Below are 11,759 nucleotides of genomic sequence, written 5' to 3' on the forward strand. Positions count from 1 at the left end.
CTTTACAGCAGTTGCAGGTCAGATCAAAAAATCTTGAAGGCATGGACTTTTAAAGTTCATCATCAACATCTACAAAAATATAATGGAAAACCACATCCTTTACACTTTAAAAGTCTTAATATTACTATTTTGTTTGGGATATTTTTTTATTGCTTTCTAAAACAGCTTTTTAGTACAAAAATTTTTTAGTTTAAAAAAATTTGTACTAAAAAACTACTTTAAAGAAAGCCGTCCCAAATGAAGCCTACATCATATCTGTTTTGCGCTGCTTGAACTGCAATAGAAGCTTAATAGGGACCATGAAAGCTTTTCTTATGTAACCTGCAGCATTTCCTCTCATTTCTACTTGGGGATTCCTTATTCAGCTCAGGATATTCTGAGCCAAGTTCTCTCAATAAAATCCTTGTTGATTTTTTACATCCAATCAATGACAAATGGTAGGAGCCAGCAAATTTCATTGTTTTTTAATATATGAATTCTGTTTACAAGAAATTAAGGTTTCGTTTGGGACTAGTTTTTTATTGCTTCTTAAAACAGTTTTTTAATACAAAAATTTTAATTTTTGTACTATAAAACCGCTTTAAGAAGCAATGAGAAAGCCGTCCCAAATGAAACTTAAATGCGCCTCAAAAGCCAAACTGATGGATTTGTTGATGATTATGTAACATGTTGGAGCTCCATATTTTCATATTTGGGCAGGAGGCAAAAGAACAAGATATCACATTTGAATGTAACTTACATCAGCCAGTACTCTTGCAAAAGAGCCTTGCAATTTTTAACTGGGTTTTGGCTGTAATCTCAGTTCGTTTCAAATCAAGCTCTCCCTTCTTGGCTTCAGCTTGAGCCCATATTTTCTCCACATCTCTCATGGCTTCCATTCTCAATTGCTCTACCTTGAGTGCAGTCTCTGCAAGACTCTGGATGCTTTCAATGACGTCAAAGTCATCTCCTTCCTCCTCTCTTTCCTGCATCCTTCTCTTCTTCTTCTTCTTCTTCTCCTTCTTCTCCTCTTTGTCTTCTCTCTCTTTGTAGGCATCATTAGTTGGCTTGCTTGGCTCTGCATCTATCTGTGCTTGGCTATGTTCTTTGTTCTCTCCTTTGCCTTCTAAAGGTTCCTGCAAAGAGTTGAAATTTTTCAAAATTTGTTGGTGTATCTTAGTAATAATAAGTTACATAAATGACATTCTTATAAAGATATCATCCTGATTATTCAGTGTTCTCATCCATCTTTATTGAATATCATCTTCTAAGAAAAGTATTTTTTGATCTTCATCTTTAATACACTTCACTTGAACTAGCTCCTTACTACTCCTATCTCTTTGTTTGGCTAACTTATACATATATCTTTCTCCCTCTTTAGTGATATTATAATGATAAATCAATAAATTCATATTTTTATAGTGATATATGACTAAAAAATTTTAAATATATATATACTCACACTCACATACACACTCTCTCTCACTCAATCACTCACATAATGTCTCCCTTTCTCAATCACTATATCTCCTTACAATTCATCAAGAACATTTTTTTGGTGGACATAATTTCTTTGTCATTCAGTACTTCCTGCTTGGAGTTGAAATGCTAAATGCTTATGTCAACTAAACAATCTTTTTAACAACTTCACGCAAGCCTTCACAAGTCTTCTTCTCAACTCAAACATGATTCTTCTAGAATTATCATATTCATAAGGCCTATTTATTATGCTCTTGATAAGTCGATATGCTTTTGTCGATACTCGATAGTAGCTAGATGTAAAAGATGGAATATTTGGAAGTCATTGCCGCCTGCACATGGTCTCTAACATATCATATTTGCCCAACCCTCAACCTCCTTCCCTATTGTCAATACCAACTGTAAGTGTAAGTGAGTAGAGTTGAGCTTAAGCTGGACTAATTAATAAAGTTTAGGCTCGAGTTTAAGCTCAATTTCACGAGTTTCTTTGAACTTACGAGGAGAGTCATTTATTATAATATAAAAAGATGAGTCAAATTCAAGTAGTTTTTCTAATTAATTGACAAAAAGAATGATATATTATAAGATAAATAATAAAAAAATCAATTGAGATAAGAAAGAGAAATATAAATTTTAAATGTTTATAATAATTGTGTTATTCAATCCTTAAATTTTAATAAATTGTTATATAGATTATTTTTTTAAGGAGTTGACTCATGAGCTAACAAGTTGAATTAGAGTTGACATAAATTTGACTTGTTAACTCATCGAGCTCGACTTACAATATAATTATCGAAGTAAGCCACCAACAACTCACAAGTTCACTTGACTTAATTGCACCAATAGCAAATAGTTATGGGGGTTGAGGCTATAAAAGACCTGCGACATATGCGGTAGGTTGGAGGTTGAGGCAATTAAGAGGAAGCTGATGTGGCTTGGATTGGCATGAATGTGTGATTTGTTAGAGGTTTTAGTTTAGGATTTATGTAAGATTTAATAAAAAACATATATTAATAGGGTGAGGCGTACACCTCAAGCCAATGAGGTGGGACGCGCTTAGTCAAATTGAGGCGCTAGACTCATAAAAAAAACTTGAAGCGTAAGCTTCGAGATGTTATTCATCAGAATTGCACTGAGGTAGGCCTCAAGGCGCAAGGCGAGTCTTATATTGCATAATTTAAAGCAATGCTCTCTGCAATATCTCTCTTTCTTGTGTTCACAATAAGGGAGTTTTCATGCATAATATGTGAAACTTAGAAAGAAGAAAAGTAAAATCTTAGCAAAAGAATTTCTTTCCTACCAAAAAATCTACTCATTTTCTTTCCCAAATGAATTATGAAAAGATTAAATGTGGTTGAATTATATGATTTATAGACTCAAGTTGGATGAATATTACTAAGAATATGAAGTATAGGCCTTAATTATTTCTTCTCTCTTTAACATATTATTTCGATATTATATAAAAATCACTTTTAACTTTTATTTTTACTTTACACAATTTTTGAATTTTAAGGTTTACGCTTTAAAATGCCTTGAGGCTTACGCCTCGCCTCATGAACAACACGTTGGGGATGAGGAATAAACACCAAAATGATGAAATAAGCAAAAAAAAGGTAAAAGAAACTAAAAGTAAAGAACACCAGGATTTAACGCAGAAAAAAATCAAAATAGGGAAAAAAACCACGGAGCCGCACCACACCAAGAAATCCATTATGAAAATGGGGAGAAATAATTATAGATCTCTTGCTCTCTCTTCATGCTTCTCTTCTCACATGCACCGTTCTCAATGCCTAACCTAACAAAAAATACAAGAGAAAGCCAAGTAAATAATCCAAAGGGACACAACCCTTCATAAAAATGAGAAAGAAAACCGTCCAGTTCGTCTCATAGTGTTGCGGCGCTTGAACATCTATCTTGATCTTCTGTGGTGTTGTATTTAGACGACTGCGGTGCTCCGCTCTCTGTTGTTCAGCGCCGGGGTGCTTGAGAACACACCGTCGGGGCAATCGGGTACATAACGTCGGGGCGCTCGGGTACACAGCGTCGGGTGTTATATAAAAAAAAATTCATGTGCTTTGCAACCTGAACCCAAGCAAGGGATAAACCCCCGCACCCCCAGCAAGAAGGACAAACTTGAGGTTCGAGGCAACATAATAACCCGATTGATTAACAAAATCATATTCCACACATAATAATCTCCCACTTGAAAACTTATTGTAATGAATCATTCTCCCGATCTGTAACACTAATCATAGTACATGTAGTGTGGCTCACCCCTCCTCTGATCCTCTATGAAGACTAACTGGAGCTACACATAGCTTTAGTTTATTAACTGTCACCGTCTTCGTCAGCATATCTACAGGATTCTCGGTCATGTGTATCTTCTCCAAAGATAACTGACTATCTTCCATAAGTGACCTGATGAAATGATACCGAAGTTGGATGTGCTTCGTCCTGCCATGGAATGCAGCATTCTTGGCTAGATGTATAACAGTCATGTTGTCACTATGTAGCTCCTCATTCCTTTGCCTTTTGCCCTTTGCAAGTTCTGTGTTGAAACTCTGCAACCAAATCATCTCCTTGCTAGCCTCAGTGATAACAATGTACTCCGCTTCTGTGGTTGAGAGCACAACAATCTTTTATAACTTAAAAATCTAACTGACTGCAGCCTTTTCCAAAGTAAAAATATAACCTATTGTTCTTCTCCTGCCATCAAGATCTCCATCAAGATCAGAATCTATATATCCATGTAGATCAATCTCTGCACCACCAAAGCAAAGAGCTTTGTTAATTCATCCTCTCAAGTACCTGAGAATTCACTTAACCACCTTCTAATAAAGTTTGGCTAGGTTACTTATAAATCTGCTGACTACTCCCACTGTATATGCTATATCAGATATTGTGCAGATCATAGTATACATCAAAGCACAATACACCATGAACTTCTTGTCACGATACTTGCCACCATTATTTAATCTGAGACACTTGAGCTTTAAACTTATCTCAAGCTAGCCTTCCACTTCTTAAAAGCATCAAATATATCTGACTTGTCTTTTAAGAAGTACACCTATATTTTTTTTAAGAAGTACACCCATATATTTCTACTGTGATCATTAATAAGTAACAAAATATAAAGATTCTCTTATAGAAGCAACATAAGGACCTCATACATCAGTATGCACTAACTCCAACTTCTTTGACTTGACTTTTCAACCAATATTTGAAAAACTCATCATATATTGCTTGTCATATAAACAATCTTCAAAAAAATCTAAATCTATAGATTTTAAACCATGAAGCTTTCCTCTAGTAAGAAGTGAATGCATACATTTCTTACTTATATGGCCAAACCTTTGATGCAAAAGTCCTCCATCAACTTCTGAATCTTCTACTCCAATATAATATATTCTTCTATTGATAAAATATTGGGTGCCTTCAATACTTCAATGAGCTATAACCATAGCCCCTTTTGTCACCTTTCACGTATCTTCTATGAATGATGGCACATAGCCTAAATTTACAAGCTGAGTCACAGAAGCTAAACTCCTCTTTATTCTCCAAATTGAACCATCTAACATTCTGATATCAAAATCTCCATGTCTAATAATGTTGCAGGGCTTGTTGTCCCCAAGATACACTTCACCCAAATCACTTTGAGTTCTTCTCTGTTCTCCCTCTACGATCTCCACCTCATTTTCATCCCTACAAATTTCAGAATTCGTATTTTTCTGTTCCGGCCCATCGCCTTAGATGCCACCGTTTGGTTGTGGAGATCCATCATTTTCTTCATCATGTCCAGTAGATTTGAGAATTGTTCTTCCATGGAGGAAATTCTATCATCCACTAAATCTTTGATTTGATTCATCTCCCCCTCAAGACGTTCTTCCAAAGCATCCACCTTCTAGGCCACCATCGTTACCCGGATCTTTGTTTGTCTCAAAAAACAGGAGTTCGTCCCCAAAAACAACAAAAATACCCATTCGAATTGAAAAAACTGCTACAGGAATTTGCCAAAAACAGCCACAAAATACAACCCAAACACCACTCCGATACCAATTTGATAAGAAACGCTTGTAGATTTCAAGCGTTACGTATCAATCTTGGGAAATCAGTGAGAAAACTCCACCAAACTCAAAGAAAAACCTGAAAAATAGTAGAATTTATGTATTATTGGATGAAAGGAATATGAAAATACCAAGATACAATTGATCTTCTATTTGAGAGAAGGATCTATCTCTCCCGATTCTCTAGACGCCGCTAGAGCCCAAGAATGTCAAGTACCAAAACAGAAATCAGCCACAAAAAAGATGACCTGACCCTCATATAAACTTCTACTTAAAGAAAATAACAAAATAATTCAAAAGGACTAAACAACCCTTCTTCAAAATCATTTAGGAAGTGGACCCCACCCCAATAGGGGATTTGAGGCCGGCGGTAACAGCAGGACTTGCGCCTGCTGTAATAAGTGGGCCAACTGGACCGGCTAGACCGGTCCCTTCTGGACCAGTTTGTTTATATTAGAAGGCCACTCATAGAATCCACTGTATTCAATCCAATGATTCCTTTTGGAGTAGCCTCCTATGAGTAGAAACAAGATACCATGGCCCCACGTTGACGTCTTCCAAATACTAACGATAACAAACTTATATCAATAGAACTTCATTAATGTGAAGCACCCAATTAACCTTACAACTGATTAACAAGTATTGTAGATAGAGGAGAAATTATTGATCTTTTCTCTCAAAGTTCATCATCTCTCAATCCATTTGAATTCATCTTTTATATTATGTTAGCTTGGATACCTTCAAGGCTAGTGATAGGAAACACATGTAGGAAAAAGAAAGAACCTTGGCTGAATTTGAAATTCAGCAGTTTCCAAAAGCAGAAATTAAGAGTAGCGGGTGGAATAACTAAATAGAAACTCTTTTAATTGATAATAGTGGAAGAAAACAACAAGATATAATTGATCCTCAATTGGAGAAGATGATCTAGCTCTCCCAATCTCTAGAAGCCGCTAGAGCCCAATTAAAACCTATGAAGACTCCAAATTTCAATAAAAGACAAGTCAACCTAACCCTAGGAAAACATCCTAATTAAAGCATACAATCATAAAGGAATTCTCTAAAAAACCACTTCTTTGAATTTTTCCTCATAAACCAACTAAAAACCTTCCGAATTGACGCAAGTTGGACCCCGCGCAGAGAGGCAGGCTCTATTTGTGAGGAGCAAGCGTTCTGCCCCTGATAGAAGCAGAGCTAATCCCTCTTGGACCAGTCTAATAGCTAGTCAACTAGCTCAAACCTCTAGACCATTTTAGTGTTCAAACAGTCATTACTCGATTACAAATGATTGGTTTGGATCATACACCTATGTGTAATTTTTTATATAGCATTACTTAGCTTCCTTAAGGAGTGCTAGCTTTTACCTTTCAATCTTGTTCCTCTATTCACCAAGAACTTAGAAACTCCTAGCACTACATGAAAATTCCTCATTATCTCCAAGAATCAAGATATATTAATTCTTCCAAAATAATGTAGTTGGACGCTCATCAGAGAGACAATCTACACTAATCAACATAAGGGGAAAGTGAAACCAAATTAATGAAAGCAAAAAACATTAAATTTTATTTGACACTTTCATTTTAGAACAAGCTACAACTAAACAATAAGCAGCTTGAAAAAAGAGAAACCTATTTATAATTCTGTAAACATTTAATCATTACAAGCCACTCAAACAATTACAGTATGAAGTTGAATATCGACTGGTTTCTCATCTCCTTTTGAAATTCAAATGACCATTCTTCTCCTCATGCTCTCTTCCACATCTATAGTATGTCAAGATTACATTCAGTTCCCAAGTTTTCATATATAGTATGTCAATTGTCAAAATAGTATTATTGAAAGGAATAACTCTATAGAGATTTAGGTTGAGGTCCCATTTTGGTTATATGATTTCAAACTTTTGTAACATCTATGTGGCCAGAAGCTAAGCATAAAAATAATATTTTATTAAATCTAATTCAGAATATAAGAAGTTTCTTCTTGGTTACAATATAACTCTCTCTCTCTCTCTTCTTTGATAAAATTTTTAATTTTGCAAAACAGACTATTAAAAAATCATAATTTTGTCTTGTAAAATAGAAAAAAGTATGTTTTACTCGCTAAAAATAACTAGTTAAAACAGAAAACTTATATTTTTACTAAATTAGAAATAATATCATATTTTGATTTTTCTAAAGTAAAAGCAAATTTTAAAAGATATCATAAATTTCAGCTATATTTTTAAACACCTTTTGCAAAATTTTAAGGCAAAATTATAAAAAGGAGCTCGTTTAATACACTAATATGCAGAAGGATCATATTAACGAAAAAATTTAAAAAAGAGCGAAACAGGTCTACCAAATAACACATTAGAAACTGAAAAATACTAACGCGTTTTTTGCGGATCACGGGCGCGCGAAATGATGGGGGCATGGAATCGTAGGAGCAAATCACTGGAGCAATTTAAGGAATTTGGGGAGGAATTTATGGAATTTGAGGGGAAACCGGAGTTTTGGAAAGACGGTTTCTTAAGAAACCGGATGACATAAATAAGAAACTGAACCCTGTTTTACAAAATCCGGTTTATTAAGAAACTGGTTCTCAATAATCCGGTTTCGCTCTTTTTTATTTTTTTTTTAAATTAGGATTCATCTGAGTATTTATGTATTAAACCAGCTCCTTTTTATAATTTGGCCAATTTTAAAACATTTCTCCCATACAAATTAAGAGCATGAAATTAAAAAAATAAAATCCATCTTAACAATGAATTTATTAGAGTGTAAGTGTGTACACTTATAGTTCTATCATTTAAATTTTTATTTCAATGATGAATTCAGTTACTGCAACAAAATAAAGTTATGAAAACAGCTAAAGCAAGCATCGGCTCAACTCAGCTATATATTTTGTTGTTTACTTAGTTAATAGACAACTCATAAATCAAAACTCACCTTACCCGCTCCCACGCCGCCGTTCATCGCTGGAGTGCCACCAATCGGAACCGCCGCCGCCGCCACCGGCGATGCCTCAAGCATAAAACCACTACCACTATCATTCTTCCAAGTCATCAGCCTCTGAATCCGGCCAAAGAACGGCCACCGCGAAAACCCTCCTCCTCTTCCTCCGGCTACCGTGGCGGCCGACTCCGACCGGTATCGCTTCTTCATGGACTCAATCTTATTCTTACACTGTGACGGCGTTTTAGCGGACCGGGCCCCGCCAGCCCGGCCCGAAACTCGACGGGCCACGTCATCCCAGTCCCGGCCCTTAAGCTTGGCCCGGCTGCGTAGCTCCCATTTGGACTCGTAGGCGTCGAGGAGGCAAGCCACGGCCCCTTCGCTCCACTCGTCGCGGCGGCCGCCGGCGACCGGCGGGTTGTTCGGGTTATTAAAAAGCGGCTTGGTTTCCATGATTGGGTGGAGATATTATTGTAGATATTGGTTTTGTAATTGGAGGGGGGAAAGTGGAGAGTGGGGTTATTTGAACTTGTGATGGGGGAAAAAAGGAGAGGTGGAGAAGGTTTGCCAAATGGGGTTATCATGGTTTTGGAATATGGCTTTTGTGGTTTCATGAGAAAGTATTCAACTTTTTGGGTTCTCTTTGTAAGAAAATTATTAGGTCCAATCACCTGACAGATAGATACTTATGGATTTTTTTCTGTTTACAGTAAAAGCACAGCTACTGTAGTAGCTACGCTTTGACTGTAGACAGAGAGAAATCTGAATGATTCTCTCTGTCTGGTGTCCGCACCTAATAATTTGCCCTCTTTGTGGCATTGGATGTTTGAATTTAAAGTATCTTTGGTATAGATTTGGTGTTAATTACAAAATTTTATTTTACTTAAGGTATGAATCTTAAAGCAATCGGGATGATTAGGGAGCCGATTTGTTTCCCTCTTGCACAACAATGTTGCACTAGATGGAGATGACGGTGTCAATCTATCATTGCAACTCTATCCACGGGCCTGTGGACCACCTAAATGCCTTTTTATTTATTTATTATTTATTTTAAAGCTTTTTTTTTTTTGACCACCTAAATGCCTTTAAACATCTCTTTACCACGAGCATCATAGTGGTGGTGCTCAAGCATGTTGTGGTGTTGTTGACTAATTTTCTTATGAATCATAGAATTTTTCATAAATGATAATAAATGTAAATGAGATGTATGTTGACTAATTTTTTTATGAATCATAGAATTTTTCATAAATGATAATAAATGTAAATGAGATTTATGTATGATTACATAAAGTAAAAAATATATTTATTTAGGAGTTTGATTTATATATAAAATCTCTCTAATTTAGAAATATGAGAAATTAGGATAGGAAGAAACTAATAATATAATATTGGTGCATAAATTATAGTGATTCATATCATTTCACCTATAAGAGGATGCCTATTCGAGCCATCCTTCATGCCCCCACTATCTTTTTTACCACTACCTAATTTGTCACCCCATGGTCATGCCACCTTCATCTTGAGGAAGAGACTGCCCCAACCATTTTCAATTGCTCTCTAACCATCCTTTTGCCTTTGCTTCTTTTATTGTTTTTAGTTCATAACACCTTTACCTTATGAGGGATGTCTAACTTTCTTATACTACCAACAGAGTTCGAAGAATGGCGTCCAATGTTTTCTCATAGTTCAAAGAATGGCGAATTTTCTTATGAATCATAGAATTTTCCATAAATGATAATAAATGTGAATGAGATATATGTATGATCACGTAGATTAGTAAAAGTAAAAAAAAATATTTATTTAGGAGTTTGATTTAGATATGAAATCTTTCTAAATCTCTCTAATTTAGAAAGATGAGAAATTAGGATAGGAAGAAACTAATAATATAATATTGGTGCATAAATTATAGTGATTCATATCATTTCACCTATAAGAGGATGCCTATTCGAGCCATCCTTCATGCCCCACTATCTTTTTGACCACTACCTAATTTGTCACTCCATGGTCATGCCACCTTCATCTTGAAGAAGAGATTGCCCCAACCATTTTCAATGGCTTCTCTAACCATCCTTTTGCCTTTGCTTCTTTTATTGTTTTTAGTTCATAACATCTTTACCTTATGAGGGACGTCTAACTTTCTTATACTGCCAACAGAGTTCGAAGAATGGCCTCCCTTTGTAACTCATATGTAGTACTAGTGCAAGCAATTTAAATTAGATTAGTTCCTGTTTTTTTTTTTTTTGCATAAACAATCATGTCCATTACCTGCTATATTTAACTTATCTAGTACTTGTTCTTGTACACTGCTCAATTTTATCTGTTGGTTGGGAGCTTAGACTATCAATCAAGAGGTCCTGGCATGAGTTCGAGTCTTATGTATACGATGTGTGCGTGAGTCTACCTTAATTGGCCTAAATGTAAAAAAAAAGTACTTGTCCTTGTTTGAATTTAAGGTGATCTCTCTCTCTATGCTTACAACATTTAACAATAGCTATTTTTATAAGAAAAAATTACAACCTTGTAAAATATAATAAGTTATCTTACTTGCAACAAAATGATAAATATCTCATCTCTTATACCCAAAATTAGCCAAAGATATTCAAGTTCTTTTCAAAAAAGTTGTCTTAGTATTTTCATAAGAAAAACAATATTGCAAATGATTTTATGCACATTTGTGATGATCTATGTCAAACCCAACCCGGCCCACCTCTAAATAAGTTGAATTGTATTACAATATTTTGAGCCTAAAATCTAATAATTATATTAGAAATTTAAGACTCATCCAATAATCATCTAAATTCTAGCCAATTTGGAATTAAAATTGCCCAAAATAAATTTAATACAATTAAATTTTTTCGAATCCAAACCAATTTTTTTCGATTCGCTTAAGAAGATCTAAACTTTAGCCAAACTTTATGTAAGTTGGCTCAAATTTAATTTTTTTTAGGTCGAATTCGGGTCCAAATTTTTCGTCAGATATGGTATTAACACCCTTATTTATAACTCTATCATTGTCAGATAAAAAAAATATAAATGAATAGAGAAGAGACCAGTAATAAAACTCCAACAGAGTCCAAAAAAAAAAAGAATTATAAATAATTCTTTCCCTATCATATAGGAAATTTGCTAATGTAAGTTTTGTCTTGAAGTGAGAAGCAGTGGGAAGGCAATGGGAGAAATAATAATGGATTGAGAGTTATAATTCACCATTTTGTGTGGAAATTAGGCGTCATCCCATTTTCTATGGCCATGGCTTCTTCACTTCACTGTCTTCCACTTCACCAAAGGGCAGTCATGTCTTTTTACT

At 35.1% G+C, this 11,759-nt stretch overlaps 1 protein-coding gene across 1 annotated transcript; it reads right to left on the minus strand.

The window, feature by feature from the left end:
• Window positions 1-353: 353 nt before the first annotated feature.
• Window positions 354-9,016, minus strand: LOC110109723 (trihelix transcription factor ASIL2). Its single transcript, XM_020840923.2, has 2 exons — window positions 8,447-9,016; window positions 354-1,115 (listed from the first exon to the last, which is right to left on the minus strand). Exons 1-2 carry the CDS (start codon window positions 8,903-8,905, stop codon window positions 741-743), a joined length of 834 nt encoding a protein of 277 aa, XP_020696582.1. The 5' UTR covers window positions 8,906-9,016; the 3' UTR covers window positions 354-740.
• Between the last annotated feature and the right edge of the window lie 2,743 nt (window positions 9,017-11,759).

The sequence above is a fragment of the Dendrobium catenatum genome, unplaced genomic scaffold (assembly GCF_001605985.2).
Source record: "Dendrobium catenatum unplaced genomic scaffold, ASM160598v2 fragScaff_scaffold_706, whole genome shotgun sequence".
NCBI lineage: Eukaryota > Viridiplantae > Streptophyta > Magnoliopsida > Asparagales > Orchidaceae > Dendrobium > Dendrobium catenatum.

Coding starts and splice junctions, on each gene's coding strand:
- LOC110109723 (XM_020840923.2), bottom strand. CDS start 8,905: ATGGAAACCAAGCCGCTTTTTAATAACCCGAACAACCCGCCGGTCGCC. Junction 1,116..8,446: donor GCGGCGTGGGAGCGGGTAAG/GTGAGTTTTGAT, acceptor AACTCTTTGCAG/GAACCTTTAGAAGGCAAAGG.